This window comes from Alosa sapidissima, chromosome 6, assembly GCF_018492685.1.
Source record: "Alosa sapidissima isolate fAloSap1 chromosome 6, fAloSap1.pri, whole genome shotgun sequence".
Classification (NCBI taxonomy): Eukaryota; Metazoa; Chordata; class Actinopteri; order Clupeiformes; family Clupeidae; genus Alosa; species Alosa sapidissima.
This window is the reverse complement of record NC_055962.1, coordinates 38,769,312-38,791,163: the sequence shown is the minus strand read 5'-3', so window position 1 is coordinate 38,791,163 and position 21,852 is coordinate 38,769,312. Positions and strand designations below refer to the sequence as shown.

General features: G+C 41.1%; 1 protein-coding gene across 2 annotated transcripts in view; it reads left to right on the top strand.

Moving 5' to 3' along the window:
- The window catches only part of LOC121711395 (cathepsin B-like), a 12,533-nt gene extending 5,337 nt beyond the window's left edge, over positions 1-7,196 (top strand). The window contains exons 5-11 of one of the 2 annotated variants that reach the window (XM_042094981.1): positions 1-78; positions 772-857; positions 3,583-3,726; positions 5,075-5,191; positions 5,583-5,711; positions 6,796-6,885; positions 6,983-7,196. The exon at positions 1-78 is cut by the window's left edge and continues 38 nt beyond it. In XM_042094981.1, coding sequence (XP_041950915.1) covers positions 1-78; positions 772-857; positions 3,583-3,726; positions 5,075-5,191; positions 5,583-5,711; positions 6,796-6,872 — 631 coding nt within the window. In that variant the 3' untranslated portion in view covers positions 6,873-6,885; positions 6,983-7,196. Of the gene's footprint in view, positions 79-771; positions 858-3,582; positions 3,727-5,074; positions 5,192-5,582; positions 5,712-6,795 lie in introns of both variants that reach the window. The other variant, XM_042094980.1, reaches the window with a different exon arrangement.
- Positions 7,197-21,852: the final 14,656 nt, after the last annotated feature.

Here is a 21,852-nt window from a genome sequence, read left to right as displayed (position 1 = left end):
TATCCATAGCGATGGGAAGATCTCCGTGGAGATCTCTGCAGAAGACCTGCTGACCTGCTGTGATGCTTGTGGAATGGGGTGAGTATGGGTGTGTGGGTGTGCAATAATGTATGTGTGTGTGTGTGTGTGTGTGTGTGTGTGTGTGTGTGTGTGTGTGTGTATGGTGTGTGTGAGTATGTGTGTGTGTTCAAATGTGTGTGTGTGTGTGTGTGTGTGTGTGTGTGTGTGTATATATGTGTTCAATTGTGTGTGTGTGTGTGTGTGTGTGTGTGCTGTGTGTGTGTGTGTGTGTGTGTGTGTGTGTGTGTGTGCTGTGGGTGTGTGTGTGTATGTGTGTGTGTATGTGTGTGTGTGTATATATATGTGTTCAATTGTGTATGTGTGTGTGTGTGTGTGTGCTGTGTGTGTATGTGTGTGTGTGTGTGTGTGTGTATGTGTGTGTGTCTGTGTGTGTGTGTGTGTGCGTGTGTGTGTGCGTGTGTGTGTGCGTGTGTATGTGTGTATATATATGTGTTCAATTGTGTGTGTGTGTGTGTGTGTGTGTGTGTGTGTGTGTGTGTGTGTATATATGTGTTCAATTGTGTGTGTGTGTGTGTGTGTGTGTATGTGTGTGTGTATGTGTGTGTGTCTGTGTGTGTGTGTGTGTGTGCGTGTGTATGTGTGTGTGTATGTGTGTGTGTGTGTGTGTATGTGTGTGTGTATATATATGTGTTCAATTGTGTGTGTGTGTGTGTGTGTGTGTGTGTGTGTGTGTGTGTGTGTGGGCTGCAGGTGTTTTGGTGGGTTCCCCTCTTCAGCTTGGCAGTTCTGGACCACAAAGGGCCTGGTGACAGGAGGACTCTACTCATCTAAAGACGGTGTGTGTGTGTGCGAGCGTGTGTGCATGCGTGTGTGCGTGCGTGCGTGCGTTCAGGGGCGGACTGGGACCAAAAATCGGCCCTGGCATATTTGGCCCAAGCGGCCCTCAAATCGGTCGGGCACACCTAATTCTTTCACACAAACTCGCATCACAGACCTACGACACACACCACTTGGAGGCGCAAACAATCTGAGTTTTAGTTGATCTGGCCATCAGTTAACTTCGAAACAGGTATTTTACTTTGGATAGACAATAGCAATACATCATAGGAGTGATTAACGTCAAAAAATCTAGACTGGAGAAACTCAACATTTGACACCTCCACCTGTTTAGTGTTCTAAAGACGTCAAATAGTCCGCTATAGTTACCAAATTCATAGTCAAAGAGCCAGAAGGAAAGACGCATGGATGGCTATAAAAACTGTGCTTTCATTACACATCTAAACACGACAAAATACATTTATAACCCTTGACCCAGCTCCTTACTATGTGATCTCAATGGCAATGCAGCGTTTGTTTGCACCTCCAAAAACATGGCGTACCTGGTTACCTCGCAAAAATGCCCACAAATACCTGTATGTTTGTGTGAAAGAATTAAATACAACATCTTTGCATTACCCTTAAATATGCATACATGTATATTTTCAACTGTCATGGAGCAATGCAAGTGATGTAAGCCTAGCTATCACTGTGACTGATCAGAGGTAGCCATTGAGCACATGATCTCCATATTCAAGTAGCCTATACAAGCAATTATTAAAGAAGAGTTTCTGCTTGAATTTAAAGTATCATTTCAAATTATTCAATAGGCTACATTTAAACTCTACAATGCTCAACTGACAGCAGCACCAAACAGTTACTGAAGCCTATGTGTAAAGAGCTAAATTACCTAGATTGTCGTAGACATTAATCACTGTAGGACAACTGAAATAACACGAAATAAACAGGGCTGTTGCTGGAAATATTTTATTCCTGTAGTAGGCTATACTACCTACCTGGTACATTTTGGAACAGTATAGCTACATTAACTAATTATCTTTAATGTCTTCCAGTAGCCTATCGTATAGGTTACTGTATATTAGTTGGCTTGTGCATGAATATGACTTGATTGTTTTGTAGCCTACATTTCCGTCAGTCTACAGTCTTTTAGCCCATCTTTACCATGATAACCCTTCCAAGATAGAACCCTTTCGACGTTCTACTTTGAGAGACCAACCACCACTCATGCCATCGATGTTGAATGTTGGGCGTCTGACGGAAACTGATCAATCTGACCAACAATTAACATTGATTTGACACTCCGGGTTTGCAAATCATTCATTTAGAACATTTAAGTTGTGCTATTTGATATTATAATCAAAGCACGGCCTTACTATGTTAGCATTACCATATAATTTATCGCAATTAATAAGTCATCATAATCATCATCGTCATCATGGCATGTCACACATAGCCTACCTGCTCCACCACTGAGTTCTTATCATGTAACCTCAACTAGGCTCCACCACCTGCTCACTGTCCCTCTGCTCTGTATGCTTGCTTACTGTACATCCTCGTTCAAACTCAACGAACTTCCACATGTTGCTGACATATGCTAGCCTACTTGCAATATTGTATTTTTGAAGCTTCTACATTGGTGTTACTTGCACTATTAAACACTAAAGGCACCCGCCGCAATTTCGTGTAGGCATCTTCGATTAACTTTTGATGCGCTCACAGAATCCTGGCTCTGAGCCAAAATGCGAGGGGTGGGGCCTGACGTGAGCTGTTATTGGATCAGTCGAGTGTCAATATGGAAATGTAACCAATGGGCTGCTAATTGTCCTTCCTTTGGGCCGATCGTTGGCCAAAATGATTAAATTATATATATAGCCTATTCTATCGGCCCAAAAGGTGCGTCGGCCCACCGGGAAAATGCCCGATATGCCAGATGGCCAGTCCGCCCATGCGTGCGTTCGTGTGTCTGTGTGGGTGTGTGTGTGTGTGTCTTTCTTTCTTCACACTTGCACAGAAATCGCTGAACACCAAACGAAATTTCACTACATACTTTACGTTAGTATTGCTATCAGCTCTCGGGCTTCTGACGTCAGACGGCCGATTATCGTGTTGATGTGTCCACTTCCTCCTCAGGAAGTAAAGCCGACTCTGCCCTTTCTGATACAGTGCATCTGTGTTGGCTGACCAGTCCAGTTTATTGTCCATGTGTATCCCCATGTACTTATATGTGCTGGCCACCTCCACACACATTGACCCCTTCAAAGGAGACTGGCAGCATAGGTGGCTTAGATGTCCTGAAATCCACCACCATCTCTTTGGTTTTTGTTGTGTTCAACTACAGATGGTTGAGCCTGCACCATTGCACAGTCATCCACCAGACTTCTTATTACTGCTGATTGGTGCTGAATGGTGCTGATTGGTGCTGAATGGTGTTGAATTGTGTTGAATGGTGCTGAATAGTGTTGATTGGTGCTGATTTTTGCTGAATAGTGCTGATTGGTGTTGAATGGTATTTAATGGTGCTGATGATGATGATGATGGTGGTGATGATGATGATGATGATGGTGATGATGATGATGATGAAGGTGATGATGATGATGGTGATGATGATGATGATGGTGGTGGTGATGATGGTGGATGATGATGATGGTGGATGATGATGAAGGTGATGATGATGATGATGATGGTGATGATGATGATGTTTGAGTGCTGATATCTGACCCGCAGGCTGCAGGCCCTACACCATCGCCCCCTGTGAGCATCACGTCAACGGCACGCGCCCCCCCTGCTCTGGGGAGCAGGACACCCCGAAGTGCACGAGCCAGTGCATCCCCGAGTACAGCCTGTCCTACCCCAAAGACAAGCACTATGGTAAGCCATCCCAGAAAACAAGCACTACGGTAAGCCATCCCAGAATACAAGCACTACGGTAAGCCATACCCTCATACAAGCACTACCGTAAGCCATCCCAGAGTACCACCTGCCCTACCCCAAAGACAAGCACTACGGTAAGCCATACCAGAATACAGCCTGTTGTGTGTTGTGTGTGTGTGGTGTGTAAAGTGTGTTGTGTGTGTAAAGTGTGTAAAGTTTGTAAAGTACCTATCGCAAACGTGCTAATTACCAACCATTTCGTTCGATTTTTTTTTAAATTCTTAAAACAACAATGTTTTTTTTAATACTTCAAAATAACATTTGCTAAATGAACCTTACATCTTTCAGTAGCCATAGGTGTGTAGATTTGAACAAAATCTGGTTTGGTTCTTACCAGGGCTTTTACTGCCTGAAATATCCGATTTTGTTTACCACGCTCGGAGTTGAGTGCTGGGCTGGTGGGTGCTTATTCCCAATCTTTCTCAGGCACATCAACGGTTAGCCCGGGAATTCTTGTCGGCAAATCAAAATTCCACTGGAGCTCCAAGCGGATTTGTACACGCAGCCTTACAACACTGTTTACAGCTCTTCGAGTCACGATAAAATGTCATTTTTGGTACATACCTAATTTAGATACACTTATGGTGTGGGTGGTTGCGTTTCTTTAGGAATCCGCCGTCTTGGTTTGTATAGAAATGAATATTAAGTGACACATACACGTAAGAGGTTGGACATACGTATGGTAATATGTGACGTTCCAGTATGGTGTTTGATCTCTCTGCTGCACTATGCTCTCCCAGGTTGTGTGTTGTGTGTGTGTAAAGTGTGTTGTGTGTGGGTAAAGTGTGTTGTGTGTGTGTGTAAAGTGTGTTGTGTGTGTGTAAAGTGTGTTGTGTGTGTGTAAAGTGTATTGTGTGTGTAAAGTGTGTAAAGTATCCTGCGCTCGGCTCTCCCAGGTTGTGTGTGTGGTGTGTGTGTTGTGTAAAGTGTGTATTGTGTGTGTAGTGTGTAAAGTGGTGTGTGTTGTGTAAAGTGTGTATTGTGTGTGTGGTGTGTAAAGTACCTATGATGTCTGCTCTCTACTCTCCCAGGTTGTGTGTGTGGTGTGTGTGGTGTGTGTTGTGTAAAGTGTGTATTGTGTGTGTGGTGTGTAAAGTACCTATGATGTCTGCTCTCTACTCTCCCAGGTTGTGTGTGTGGTGTGTGTGTTGTGTGTTGTGTAAAGTGTGTATTGTGTGTGTGGTGTGTAAAGTACCTATGATGTCTGCTCTCTACTCTCCCAGGTTGTGTGTTGTGTGTGTTGTGTGTGTAAAGGACCTATGATGTCTGCTCTATACTCTCCCAGGTAAGGACTCGTACAGCGTCCCCTCAGACCAGAGCCAGATCATGATGGAGATCTATAAGAACGGGCCGGTCGAGGCAGCCTTCAGTGTCTACGAGGACTTCCTGCTCTACAAGACAGGTACACACACACACACACATGCACATACACGCACGCACACATACATACACACGCACACACACGCACATACATACACACGCACACACACACACATACATACACACGCACACACACGCACATACATACACACGCACACACACATGCACACGCACGCACACACACACACGCGCCAGCTCACGCACGCACACACACAGACACGCACACACATACACACATTGTGTGTGTGCAGTCAGTAGATGTCTGCAGTGAAAATGTGACTGAGTGTCTGTGTGTGATTGTCAAGTGCATGTGTGTGTGTGTGTGTGTACTGACCATGGCCTGGTATGTGTGTGTGTGTGTACTGACCACTGCCTGGTGTGTGTGTGTGTGTGTGTGTGTGTGTGATCGGCAGGTGTGTACCAGCACGTCACTGGGAGCATGTTGGGGGGTCATGCCATTAAGATCCTGGGCTGGGGCCAGGAGAACAGCACCCCCTACTGGTTGGCTGCCAACTCCTGGAACTCCGACTGGGGAGACAAGGGTGAGTGCAGGACTCTGGGTAGGGCCTGAACACCGGAGAGTGAGTGCAGGACTCTGGGTAGGGCCTGAACACCGGAGGGTGAGTGCAGGACTCTGGGTAGGGCCTGAACACCGGAGGTGTGTAGACAAAGACACAGAGTTCAGAGTTCACACATTTTGAATAAAATATACTTTTGGGACTCCCTGCTAATACTTTTAGGAGTGCTTAAGTCTTTTAATTAGTATTGTTTCATTTGAGCTACATTTTACACTGATATGGCATGATGGCAATATAAACACAGCTAACAAGGGTATTAGATTGCAGTAGCCTATGATTAAATGTAATGGAATATTGAACTAGTTAGACTGCTGTTATTCACAGTTATAAACTATTTATGGTTACTGATATACTCCGAGTCTCTGGCCCTCTCTTAGAGCCAGGCATAGTGAGCTGGCCCTCAGAAGAAAAAGTTTGGGGACCACTGTTTTAGCAAATGTAAATCTAGAAAGTCAAAGTATTACAATAAAAAAATGCTTATACAGAACTGTCAACTGAGATGAGCTCTACTGAGCTAATTTAGACAAAACACTGCCATTGTCTCCTGAGCCTTTAATCTCTGTCTGGGCAGGGCAATAGACTTCCACGATATTCTAATTTTGTGAAACCTGTATAAATACGACTCATAAGGCAAGACCAGGAACATGTATAAATATTTCACCTCATAAGGCAAGACCAGGAACATGTATAAATATTTCACCTCATAAGGCAAGCCTTGGAACATGCAACATGATGTCACCTCCTAGGGCAAAGTTAAGTCATAGTGTCACTGTGCCCCCTAGTGGCTGAGTGCAGCAAGTGTGTCATGTGTAGAAGCTCAACTCATGATGTGTTCTGTGTGCTAAGCTTTGTGGATCTGTGCACATGGACAGTCTTGGTGTATGTGTGTATTTAACTTTTGCTCATTCTTAGACACGTGCAGCTGAGTATGTATGAGTGTATTAGAATTCACACACACACACCTGTTGGCCATGATGCTGCTGATGGTGTGTGTGAGTGTGTGTCACAGCTCTGCTTTCCTCCATAACACACACCCCTCCCTCCCCAGGCTACTTCAGAATCCTCAGAGGGAAGGACCACTGCGGCATCGAGTCGGAGATTGTAGCGGGAATCCCTCGAATGTAGACCCCCCCCCCCCCCCCATTCAGGCCCTGCGGTCCAGATGAACCCCCCACTCAGGCCCTGCGGTCCAGATGTACCCCACACTCAGGCCCTGCGGTCCAGATGTACCCCACACTCAGGCCCTGCGGTCCAGATGAACCTCACACACACAATCACACGGAGGGTTCTGACTGGTGATGACCTCACACACAATTCTGATTTAGTGTCTTTAAGAAGTGACATCATGTTGCCACTACTGTCTACTAAAGTCTACAGGAGTTAATATGGCTGCAAGTGGTCTTTAACATGACATTTCTATAAAATAAAATAAAATAAATACAAAATGTACACCAAACTATTGTGTTTATTTAGTTCAGAAGTAGAATTAGTGTTAGACCTGAATTAACATGGTGAATTAGGTGCAAAGGAATTGTATTAATATTGTTAGTCATGATTTGAGAAAAAAACAAGCACATGAGGTAAAATATTTACTATAAAGGCTGAATTTCAAACTACGGAAATTACAAGATTATTTCAAAACTCAGTCAGACAAAGGTCCTGTCTGCAAGTGGAATGAAAACAATCCCAAAGGCACATTGTATGTCTGTATAATCATGTGGTTACTCATTACTTGAGTAAAAAGCCTCACAAAGTGAAACAGATAAAAGTTTACAAAGCAAGTACAGAGTTAATTACGAAAGAAAGACTATGCAGTTCCTTTCAAAACAAATATAATGTGAAATCCCAGACGTTGTGGCACACCTGATCTGAGTGGGTAAAGCAAATCTACAGAACCCTGGAGGTGTCATTGCAAGATATTTTTTTGATCCAGAAAAACGTGCGTTACTCAATTGTGCACATGTTTTACTAAATAGTGCGCTCATTTGACTCAATTGTGCTCTCATTTTAATTGTTGTAAGTTGAGAGCACAATTGAGTAGAATGAGCGCACATTCTCTCGATACACACATATACAGCAATGACACCTCCTGGGCTCTGTACAACTCCCTTCTCTAGCAGTGTGGCCAAACGAGCCGTGTGTGAGGGCGCCCCCTCTGGCTAATCTGCTGAACTGCAGACTCAGACGCACTGGTCATCTAGCGCCCCCTCTGGCTAATCTGCTGAACTGCTGGTACAGACGCACTGGTCATCCAGGGTGTCATCCACGGCCTGCAGGATGCTGCGGACTGCACTCAGCAGCAGGATGTCAGTGTTGCAGTTGGTGGACAGCTCTGAAGCGTAGTTCCTCACAGGGAGAACAAAGGACAGAGGCATCCCCATGAAATCTGCTGCTTTCTGCATCTACAACAGAAAAGTACAGAACTGCGTTCAAAATGGAAATTTCCTACAAGTTGCTAGTGAGTTATTCCGCATAAAAATACCTGCTTAAGTGCACTTAAAAACAGTAGCAGTATTATACAGTACTAGTATAATAGTTTCATTGTGTTGGACTGGCACTGTCACTCTAGGAATCTAACAATTGAACGTCAACAGCGTGCCCCACTGTACAGCGTGTATCACTACCTGCATGAAGTAGCCGCTCCGCTAAGGCCAACTTCAATTAAACAGTCATTCCTGTTATGCTACCTTGTTCTTAAACACAGCCAATAGCCGGCTTCAGACCGTCGAGCCAGGCCAGGCCAGGGTAATTTGAGGGGCCACCTGGTGATAGTAGCCCAGACTACAAGCCTCATGAACCTGGCACGTTTGTGTTCAGACTGTCAGGCCATTAGCCTCTCTACATTACACCTCGACACACCCTCGCTTGTGAAAACGTCACCAATACCACCCATTTTCAAACAGGATAAGCAGAAAGTCACGTATCTCTTTCCTATACTGGGGTGCGATTCCCAAAACCATAGCTGCCAACTTAGTTAGCAACTTCGTTGGTTGCAATGCAATTTCCCATTGCCAACCAACTAAGTTTACCGTGAATCAAAGAGATGTAAACAGTGTTGTAAGGCTGTGTGTAACGGTACAAATCCGCTTGGAGCTCCGGTGGAATTTTGATTTCACGAAGATGTGCCGCGTGAGTGGCCACCCACCAGCCCAGCACTCCGAGCGCCCAGTAGAGAAAATAGGAGGCAGAAGATGCTCCTGCTAAGAACCAAACCAGACTTTGTTCAAATCTACACATCTATGGCTACTGGAAAATGTAAGGTTCATTTATCAAATGTTATTTTGAAGTATTAAAAACATCTTTATTTTAGAATTTCTGAACGAGAGGGGCTATAGAGCTAAATTTGTCTCAATAATATTTGTATGCGCAGAGGGGGGGATCCACAAATATTTCTTGATTTGCATGTGTGTTTTGATAGCTACAAATAAAAAAAAAATCATATTTGTAACTCATATATTGATTTTTTCAAAATATAGATGTGCATTTGTAAATAAAATGCCATTTGTAAAACCTAAAATTTCATTTGTGAAATGTGATTCTGCATTTGTGGATCACCAGCACACGTCTCAAAAATACGTGTGCTGATCCACAAATGCGAAAACGAAAACTGTGTGTGCTGGTGATCCACAAATGCAAAATTAGATTTCACAAAGGCAATTTTCAGTTTTACAAATGCCATTTCATTTACAAATACACATCTACAATTGTGAAAACCAATTTACAAGTTACAAATATGATTTTTTTACGTGTGGATTTGTGCGACTTTCATGCGAAGAGCGTCTCAAAAACACGTAACTTTGGAAAGGGTGTGTGAATGTGTGTGCTGGTGATTCACAAATGCAGAATCACATTTTACAAATTAAATTTTAGGTTTTACAAATGGCATTTTATTTACAAATGCACATCTATATTTGAAAAAATCAATATACGAGTTACAAATATGATTTTTTTATTTGTAGATCAAAACACACATGCAAATCAAGAAATATTTGTGGATCCCCTCTGCGCATATACAAATATTATTGAGACAAATTTAGCTCTATAAGGGGCTGAAACTGAAATTGGAGCTTTTACAATAGTTCTTTAAGTAGCCTAGACTATTCCACACTATCGATAGCATAAAACACACTGGCAGGAATAATTTAGTGAGACGCTTGTCTATGTTAATTAACTCATAAGTTCACTTTTAATTTTAGCCGACTGTGATACTTGGCGACCTCTGGACAGAGTTAGCCTACTGACAGGCAAACATTTTTAATACGGACGTAACTGCTATCTCTAAACGCGGTGTAGGCTACTAGCATACTGCTGTGCTTTTGTGCTTTCATAGCCATTCCATTCTATCATGTTCCTCGACTTAACATCCTGGACATTGGACCCACAATGGCCGCGTGCACTACTCCACTTGCACACTTGCACACTTGTACACTTTACAACTTGTTGTTGTTGTCCTGAAAACACAACACATCTGCTGCTCTTACATAACTTGCACCACTATGTCACTTTCTTTCTTACTTAGGTCAAACAGAACTACACAAGCCTTTTATTGGCCTGACTTTGCACTAGTATTTTATTGACTGTCTATGCACAATTTTCAACCAAATTTTGCTGCTCTTATTTTTTTCATTATTATATGTGCCCTCTTATTTACTTACTTTTTTGTTTACTTGAATGTTATGTTTGTCTGTGGACTTAAATTGGTAAAATATGTCTTGTCTTCACCGTGGGATAGTGAGAAACGTAATTTCGATCTCTTTGTATGTCTGGAACATGTGAAGAAATTGACAATAAAGCTGACTTTGACTTTGACTTTGACTTTGACTTCACACACAACAGTTGACCCTGCCTTCACCTTGACACCACCCCTAGCCCCGCTCTAGCACCAAGTGGCCCAATGTTGGGCCAATGGTGGGCCAGAAATCAGGGGCCAGTAGCACCAATATAGCCCCCAAGTGGCACCAGTTAGCACCCGCACGTGAAGGTGTGAAAGCAATTAGCCCCGGCACTGCCTGGCCTAGCTTGCTTTGGCTCGATGGTCTGAAGCCGGCTATTCCTGTTCCACTACCTGTCATTTCTGTAACACTACCTTGTCCTTAAACACAGTCATTCCTGTAATGCTACCTTGTCCTTAAACACAGTCATTCCTGTTGTGTTACCTTGTCCTTAAAAACAGTCATTCCTGTTGCGTTACCTTGTCCTTAAACACAGTCATTCCTGTAACACTACCTTGTCCTTAAACACAGTCATTATATATATCTATGCTGATACCAGATATACGACAATTACAAACTGTCCCACGTCATCGAATTTGTCAAATAATGAATCGGATTTGTGGTGACTCGCTTTGAAAAGCAGATGGAGTTTGATTGGGTCAGTAAATAGATTCTGCAACTGCTGCTCCATTTCCATACCCAAGGATGATATTATAGACGCCATGTTCATTCATAGACTACAACTCAACGTTAGGCTACAGGAAGTAGCCTAGCCATAACATTTGCAGCTAAGCCTACCATAGTTGGGAGACGGCAGCCTATTTTGCAGCTATGAAACCTTTGAAACTGAAGCAACTGAAACAGAAACTTATGGCAAGCCATTTGAACATTTAACAGCTAGATAGGCCTACAGTGATGGTCAAAAGTGTTGGCACCCAAGTTGACTAAAAAGAGGAATATAAAATCATCTTGATCTTGTTTTTCTCGATTGCTTTGACCTGCTTAAGGAAACTGGGATCCGCTTGGTCTTCTTGAAGACTTTCTTTGCACAGCAGAAGTAATCTCTTGCGAATGTGTTCGCACATTTTCATTGGGTTCACACATTTATCTAGCCTGACGAGCCAGACCCACATTAAAATGTAGGGTCTGGGCACTCACCGTTCGCAGTGCTCAGTCCGAGGGGCGGGATAATCAGTTGTCTTTCAAATTCCCTCTGCACGCAATAGGACAGCGGCAGCGCTATGAGTCCCATGCGTATCCCACCAGCGGAGCTAGTTGGCTATTTCAAACGTTTGCCAACTTAATAAAAGCTTAACTCGTGTCACACTGTTCGCCAGCAGCAACATCCATCTTATTTGTTTTCAAGTAGCAGGGAATTCAAGCCAAACCGTTGCAACTCTGCCATCACTCATTATGTTAAGCCCACCTAACGACTCTATACACGATTTCATTGGCCTGATTAAGTTTCGATTTCTGGAGCTCACAAGCCAACGGAGAGTTGCTAGACTACCCCTCCCGCTAGGGGCGCGTCTAGATTTCTAGGCTAACATTTATCACACCCTTTTGCAAAACAGTTAACACAGGTGTCATTCAAAAACCCTAAACTCTATTGGTTTTCCCGTGCTAAACAAAAGGAAAACATCTTTTCACAGGTGGTATAGATTCCTTGCATAAGTCTGAATCTCTGATACACCTGTGTGAAACTCCTTTGCACAATTCTTCAATCAGCAATCATTCATTATCGATAAGAGATGCCATGTCTGTTCTGTGTTGCTATTTGCAAGTAGGCTATGGATCTAAGGCACATTTGAAGAAAACAGTACAAAATGTGTTTACTGTAGGTCTATTTTGATGAAAAATGACAAAGTTGTAGTTCAATGAAATTTGCCTTGTCTAGGTGCTTTCTGTAAGGACTGTGGGTAGGGCCCGAGCACTGACGGTTCTGTCTGTGATGCACAAAGAGGCAAAGGGTACAATGTTGCATGTACAAGCAGGAACATGTATAATTATAACACCTCATAAGGCAAGGCCAGGAACATGTATAACTATGACACCTCATAAGACAAGGCCATGAACATGTATAACTATGACACCTCATAAGACAAGGCCATGAACATGTATAACTATGACATCTCATAAGACAAGGCTAGGAACATGTATAACTATGACACCTAGTTACACAAGGCCAGAAAAATGGAAAAACTGAAACTTTCACATAGACATAAAGTGAAATATTTTAATCCTGTTTTAGTTTCTAATCTTGATTATTTTATCAAATGTAAATCTAGAAAGTCAAAATATTACAATCAAAAAATACTCATAAGGCAAGACTAGTATGAACATGTATAAATATAGCCGCAAGCGGCAATGGCGGGCCCGAGCACCTCCGGTCCGCAACCCGTGACATTTCGGAATCCAACAAAGCACCGACGCGGTGCGTTTGTATAATGCACATTTGATGTGTGTGCTATTTGTTGTTGCATGTTATTTTCTGGCACATTTTCTTGCTTGGCCAGGTGGTGGCGCTATGCCAGGCAGACCCATTGGGTGTCTGGATATCATCATAATCATAATATCTATTAACCTGAGAAGTTTCAGACCATTTATTCAAAGCATAGAGCATTTCTGGCACATTTCCGGCTTGGCCAGATGGTGGCGCTATGCTACGCCTGTGAATTATGCATGTGAATATCATCACAATAATGATATCCAATATTTTATAAAGTTTCAGATCAATCACTTAAGGCATTGTCCATTTCTGGCACATTTCCTGCTTGGCCAGGTGGTGGCGCTATGTCAGGCAGGCCCATTGGGTGTCTGGATATCATCATAATCATGATATCTATTAACCTGAGAAGTTTCAGACCATTCATTCAATGCACTGTGATTTATGACACATTTCCTCTTTATGTAGTGAGATATTAAAATCATATAAAATATATAACATATCAAAAATCCCTTCACAATTTAACATCAGCGACATCTTGGCATAATGTTTGCCAAATTTCACATGAATCTGACAAACCGTCTAGGAGCAGTATGTTAAAATTGATCATGTGATATCAATGTAATTGTCATTCTTTCTGTTGGCAGTTGGTGGCGCTATGCCAAACATGCATTATGGGCATGTGAATATTATCATTAACATGGTCTTCAATGACCTGTGAAATATAAAACATTTCAAGCCTTGCATGGTGAGTTATGACACATTTATTGTTTATGTGGAAGGGTAGTAAAATTAATAATTTCGCCATTTCGTCAAATTACAACAAACAACAAAAAAAAGCTTCACAATTTATAATCAGGAACATCTCGGCATCATGTATACCAACTTTGACATGAATCGGATCAACCGTCTAGGAGGAGTACGTTAAAATTGATCATGTCCACAACGCACAAAAGCTCAATTACCTCACTTCCTGTGGGCGTGGCTAATGGCATGTTAATACAAAAGTTGTTTGTTTTTGGGAGTTACATACACCCACCAAATTTGGTGTGTGTATCTAAAACTATATGCCAACCACAAGTCACAGTGACATAAGGGGGCGCTATGGAGTTCCTGGGCAACGCCCAGTGCCAAGGCTTTTCCCCTGTGTATTCACGGTACCTCTTGACGTGTGTGCCAAATTTCATGTGCTTTCACCGATGGGAAGCACCTCTTTTGGCATCACAATTCATCACATTTTAGTCGGCACAAAATCCCAAATACCTCACTTCCTGTTGGGCGTGGCTAATGCATTGTACATACGAACGTTGTTCATCTTGGGGAGATACACACACCTATCAAATTTGGTGTGTCTAGCTGAAAGTATGTGCCAACCACTGGATCAATCACCTAAGGGGGCGCTACTGAGTCCCTGGGCCACGCCCGGGGCCAAGCCTTTATGCCTGTGTAGCCATTGTGATACCAGATGTGTGTGCCAAGTTCCAAGACTTTTCATCCATGCTAACCACCTCAAAAATAGCAAAAAGGTGAACAAATAATAATAATAATAATAATAATAATAATAATAATAATAATCCTTTCAAAAACAATAGGGCTTCGCACCTCTCGGTGCGCAAGGCCGTCCCGGCCTCGCGCACCGTCGGTGCTCGGGCCCTAATAATAATAATAATAATAATAATCCTTACAAAAACAATAGGGCCTTGTGTCTGGATATCATCATAATCATAATATCTATTAACCTGAGAAGTTTCAGACCATTCATTCAATGCATAGAACATTTCTGGCACATTTCCTGCTTGCGCCCTTTGGTGCTCGGGCCCTAAAAAACGAAACGAAGTTGAACTCCGCTCCTGTATGTGGCGCTGAAGCATCCGTAAGTGGATGCTTACCGGTTTGCCGACTGTCAAACGGAAGAAGGAAGAAAGGATTAGGAGACGGAATCTGTTTGCTGTAACGTTACCAGTTCCGTTATTCTAGCGAAATTAGCGAGTGCTCAGCGAAAATAAGACTTCCGGTCAAGCCGGATTTGTTAAATAAAAGTCGCGTAATACACAACGTGTTCTAGACCTGTTTTCTAGCCGATTTTGTCTTTGTAGGTACGAAAATCCGTACATAATTGCTCAAGTTTAATTGACTTGTCGTGTGAAATGGAGAATTTTTAACCTGCCCTACAGCATCAGCTATATGCCATCAGCTAATCTATGCCTTTTGTTCTGCCTTGCACAACATTTCAACAGGTATCTACTCTCACTATGCTGATGCGCCAAATTTTGACAAAATATCATCCAAGCCAAAGGACAAAACCAACAGGCACCCCCCACTACACCCAACAGCAGGGCTGTATATCGCACATGCTACAATAGAAATCAGCTTGTGCGATGGATAATTTACCAACGTACTGCAGAATTCTGGGGTATTCTTACTGTATTCTGATGTGTTCATATGTTACATCTGTGTGTAGTATACAACAGGGAGAAGTTCATATTATTGTACATAACTGTGCCTTAGGCCTGTGTACCAGCAGGAAGGTCATACAGGCCGATGTTTAGGAACATCCGAGGAACATCAGTGATAACATGGGCCGAGGGAGACAGCATGTCTGCCTATTCAGGCTAGTATCTCTTTGGTTTTGACTGGGAGATGGATCGAGGAAGCGACCCGAGGAGCATCTTCTGTCGGAAGGCTCAGCAGCCGCTTCTAATAACAACCACAACTGTTAGACTCTGCACAGTTTTACTGTTTGAGACTTAGCCTGTGTTCTGTTATTCATTGTTGTACCATCTACAATAAATCATCATCTAATCGCCGATCCTGATCCCGCCGTCAAGCTTTATTGACCATCTTCAATACAGACATTAGAACTAAAACACAACGCAACAACCAGAGAATCCAACAGTACCACCGGTGCGATACAGTTTTGCATATGGCAATACAATGTATGCATGTGAGACTGAGATGCTTGTTTGAATTGTGTTTGTATAAGCCTTGTACTGTGAGAATGGAATCCATGTACTTTAATTTCCACTTGGTAGTTGTAGCGATGAAGTACCCAAACAATCCACCAAGACCTTGCAAAATTGTATGTGTATAGAACCGTCTAGTGGCGCATTTCATGGATGCACAATTAGCCTACTCATTTGCACCAGTGGTCAGGTGTAAGACTGCATGTTGCTACAGGTATTCCACTCGTGCAATGACAATAAAGTTGAATATAATGTAATTCCTACAGCACGGGCAAGAACCTAGTAATGACCTGGGAAAGCTTGGGCTGAGTCTAATGTGCAACTCTGATTGCTCACCATGGCACACCTCCACACCCACTAGACACACTTCCACACCCCCCAGGCACACCTCCACACCCCCAAGGCACACCTCCACACCCCCAAGGCACACCTCCACACCCCCCAGGCACACCTCCACACCCACCGGGCACACCAGGAACACCACCACACCTATGTTTTTTTTTTTTTTTAGAATTATTTTTTATTATTTTCATCAAGAAGTAATACATATACCAGCATATACTGTGTAACTTCATATCAGCATCAAAATACAAATCGTACTAGTAACAGTACTCCTTTACTCCACAGGATCTTAACCCACAGTCATGCATGCTCATACAGTACTCATACATTCACATACACACCTTCCCAGCAATACACATACTTTGCTCTCCATGCTACCACTCATCCACATAAACCATTTATCCATATTCCACTCATCCACATATACCATTTACCCATATTCCACTCATCCACATATAACATTTATTCCCACTCATCCATATTTCACATCCCCCCCCCCCCCCACACACACACACACACGTTTGGTTTCCCGCTCTCAGTCGCCATACCTAGTTCTTATTACTTAGCCACTTAATTTACAAGGCTTCATATATCTTCTGCCATACATTGTTAAATTGTTGTATTTTGTTCCGATCTTCAAACATTGATTTTTCTATATTTAACCCTTAGAACCCTAAGCTGTTTTTAGGGCATTTTCACTACCTCTATTCATAAGGATTTATTCTGGTCATTGTAAGTGCCACACACACATATATATTGTTTTTTTCAGCAGAGTCTAGGCTATCCAGATCTGCCATCATTTCATGTATTAGTACTAGCATTGATTTTATTTTGATTTTTAAAGAATTAAAATATAAAAATCATATTATAAAAATTCTTATATTTTGACCTGTATCTCACCACAGCAAGCTCATAGCTCTACATACATTCATGTGTGTGTAGGGCTGACTGTCCTGAAACGGGCAATATAATTGCCATGTTGGAGGGATACTCTGGGGCTGAGCAATTTACAGAAATATGTGGTGTGTGATTTACGGAAATAAATGCCATTTTTTATTTAGCGATGAAAAATGACCATTCTGCGCTCCATATCTGTGACATGAACTGATCTGACCTGACTTGACCCAAGTTTGCCTGTTAGCATGTGTGACTATGGTGTATGCACTCATGATGATTCTCAACTTTTTACTGCATTGCCATGAACAAAGTAAAGGCAAAAATGGTGTTTCTTTGTTGAACAAATTGGGATGCAATGTGAGCCTTGAATTGGATGCCATGCAGGAATTTGCTAGGATCTCAAAACCGGATTATGAACATGTTTTGCTATAGAGAAACACACGATGCTTTGCCACAAAAACAGACAAAAACGTGGGGTAAGTCCAGCTATATGAAGTTATTATTTTGCTGTCACTTCGTCTGTTTTATAACCCAGAAGGATGTATGTGGTATCAAATGATAGCTCTGTGTCTCCTCTTTCATCTAACATGCGTGGCATATATATCCGATCACGGGTCCGCGAGTAATTACTCCGAGAGTAATAGGTGTGCAGCGTTGGTTTGTGTACATGACGTTAATATTTTGCAGTCACTTCGTCTGTTTTTATAAGCCAGAAAGATCGATATCCATGGTACCAATGGATAGCCCTGTTTCTCCTCTTTCATCTGATATGCTTTCCATATCTATGCGATCACGGGTTCGCGAGTAATTCAAACGAGAGTAATGGGTGCGCAGGTGAACGCAGAGAAGTATAGACTGTAAATATGATGCAATTTGATTTAATTTCATGATTTTTTTTAATTTTCATACTTGATCGTACAGACAAGCCCCACTTCTTCTCTGTCATGCAATAAAGGTTTTATCTCGTTGCGATGAACAGTCGCGGAGCAATGTAACAGAGAAGAAAGGGTGTGTTTTTTGACGCACTTTGTCAATCGGGTTCTAAGGGTTAAATAGTATTATATTAGACCCTTCCATTGCTGTAGCGATGGGGCCTCTGAATCTTTCCAATGCTTTAAAATTAACTTTTTGTATACTAAAGAGGAGAAGAGGACCATCCATCCAATGGGGTATTTTAGCCTGGCTGTGTTTTGAAAAATACTGTTTAAGGCCGTAAATTCAATTCTGATTCTACAAGTGTTGGTCATCCATTTTTGTATCTCTAACCAACCCTTATAAACCTTCTCACATTCCCAGAAAGCATGTATTATTGTCTCTTCGTGTATGCCACATTTTACACAAACAGGGGAGAAAGATGCATCGAATTTATTTATTTTTGATTTAGTGTAGTATATTCTTGTCATAAGTTTGTACTGTATGAGACGCAGATTCTCATTGGTGGTAATGGTATTGGTTGTATTTAAGCAATCTTTCCAGGTTATATTAGAGTTTTTTATTTTAAGATCTTTGTTCCAACCCTCATATATTGTTTGGAGTGAATAATTGACTGCCTGTGCTTCTATAAGGTGTTAATAATAATAATTGACTGCCTGTGCTAGGGTGTTTGTATACTTTCCCTATTCATTTTTTGTTTTCTCCTGAGTCAAGGAATAACCTCTGAGTAGCTGAGGGTTCTGTAGGCCTATTATATTTTAAATCAACGTTATCTGTTAACCAGCTCTTTAATTGAAGATATCTAAAACGTTCCTTATTAGTTAAGTTGAATTCTATTACCAATTGTTCAAATGACTTTATATTGTTATGAGAAATAATATCTCCAACAGTTGTTATTCCTTTGTCCACCATGATCTCCACTTCAGCTCCTCCTTCTGTATGGTGATTGATGGGTTATTCCACAAGGTTGTGTTCTTTGGGACAGTGATTTCTATATCTAAAACATGTTTTAATCTCTCCCATGTTCTTAGTGTGCTATTTGTGACAAAACTGACATTTTTAATTTTCTGCTTTGTAAATAAGGCTAAAAACATGTTTTTTTCCCACAAGCTGATGGTCCTCTATGTTTACCCACATATCTCCTTCTGATCTGTTAATGATTTTGTTAATATAAAAAGACTGAGCAGAATAATAGTATAACTCAAGATTTGGAAAATCTAGCCCCCCTTCTTTTCTTTTATTCTGAAGTAATTTCCTACTTAATCGATGAGCCTTATTTGACCAGATGAAAGAGCTAAATAACTTATTTATGGTTTTAAAAAAAGCCTTAGGGGGGATCACTGGTATTGTCTGGAAGATGAACAGGAATTTAGGAAGCCATATCATTTTAAGCATATTAATTCTGCTAATTAAGTTAATAGGCAAGTCTGCCCATTTATCTAGACTTGCCTTAAGTTCCTTAATTAATGGTAAATAATTATCTTTATATAATTTTGCTTTATCTAAACTGATATAACACCCTAGGTATTTAATCCTTTCCTTCTGCCATTTAAAGTTGCATTTTAATAAGTTATGATTTTTAGGTAAAAGTCCTGTTGTTGATAGAAGTTCTGTCTTTTTTGTGTTCATTTTGTAACCAGATATTTTTGAGTACTGCTCAATAATTCTCATTAGATGTGGGATAGATTTTTCTGCGTTAGTCAAATACAACATCAGATCGTCTGCATACAAACTAAGTTTATAACAATCTCTGCCTATATTAATACCACTTATCTTGTCTGATTGGCGAATTTTTTGAGCCATTGGCTCTATAGCCAAGGCAAAGAGTGATGGGGATAGTGTGCATCCCTGCCTTGTGCCCCTAGTTATTTTAATTGCCTTTGATAGAGTACCATTTGAATAAACATATGCCACAGGAGATTTGTAAACAGTTTTAATCATTTTTATAATTTCATTTGGGAAGTTATATGCAGCTAAAACTTCATACAGGTAACTCCATTCTAAACAGTCAAATGCTTTTTCAGCATCAACGGCCAGGGTCACCTCTAGTTTTTCTTTTTTAGCAAACTGCGTTAGATACAAGTTCTAACATTGGTTTTTAACTGCCTATCTTTAATAAACCCTGTCTGATTAAAATGAATGATTGATGGAAGTATTTCGATTAATCTGTTATTTATAACTTTTGTAATTATTTTATTATCGCAATTTATTAGACTTATTGGTCTGAAATCAGAGGGTTTATTGCACTCTTTACCTGGTTTAGGACTTACATTTATAATAGTCTTATACATTGAAGGTGGCAGGATTTCATTTGTCGCTTGTTCTATAACTTCAAAAAAGAGAAGATTTATTTGAGGCCAGAATGTTGAGTAAAACTCGGTTGGTAGCCCATCCATACCTGGAGCTTTCCCTTTTGGGAAGCTATCAATTGCTTTTTTTATTTCCTCCAAGGAAATGTCTTTAGCCAGTGTAGCTTTATGTTGCTCTGATAGCTTTTTAATGTCAACTGATCTTAAGAAATTCTTTTGTTCATCTGTTTGACCTTCAATTTCAGTAGAATATAATTTTTCATAAAAGGAAACAAATTCTTGGTGAATAATTTTGTTGTCTCTAACCACAGAGTTATTCACTTGATCTTTTAGTGTGATAGTTTCTCTTTTTAACATCTTCTTAACCAGAGAGGATAACTGCTTACCTGTCTTATTTGATGATATGTACCTTAATTTATTTACGTTATATCTAACATTATTAGCTTTTTCTAGCAGCAGTTGATCGTATTCTAGCTTCAATCTTTGCAAATACTCCATGTCCTTTCTTACCCCAGTTTTCTTATGCAAGTGTTCAGCTCGGCTGATGTCGGTCTCTAATTGTTTAACTTTTTTATTTAATTGTGCCTTCTTTTTAGACGAAAAAGAAATAATGATCCCTCTAATATATGCTTTAAATGCACCACCACACCTATGTTGAGGGGCAACAAGACTTAGCTTTCTCAGCTCAACAACTTGAATGTCACTATACCATACCATTGTTTATGACGCGGTTGGCACATGATGATGCCCGTACGCCGCCCGGGCGATTCAATCCGCATAAATTGTACATTTTCAGAAAGCTGATGATGTGGGGATGTTATTTAACCCCCATGTTGAGGGGACACAAGACTTAGTTTTCTCAGCTCAACAACTTGAATGTCACTTTACCATACCATTGCTTGTGATGCGGTTGGCACATGATGATGCCCGTATGCCGCCCGGGCGATTCAGTCGACATAAATTGTACATTTTCAGAAAGCTGATGATGTGGGGATGTCATTTCACCCCCCTGTTGAGGGGGCACAAGACTTAGTTTTCTCAGCTTAACAACTTGAATGTCACTATACCTTACCATTGTTTATGACAAATGATAAATTGTACATTTTCAGAAAGCTGATGATGTGGGGGATGTCATTTCACCCCCCTGTTGAGGGGGCACAAGACTTAGTTTTCTCAGCTTAACAACTTGAATGTCACTATACCTTACCATTGTTTATGACAAATGATAAATTGTACATTTTCAGAAAGCTGATGATGTGGGGATGTCATTTCACCCCCATGTTAAGGGGGCACAAGACTTAGTTTTCTCAGCTCAACAACTTCACAACAATGTCTAATTAATTAACAGCCTAATAAAGAAGAAACAATACTATACAAATCATAACACATAAGAAGCTTCATAAACTAAACGTATTTTTGAACATTTAACCAGTTTTTCCCTAATAAATTATTTATTTCACATAGGTTTATGTTATAGGGTTAGTCAAATCAAAAGTTTGTTTC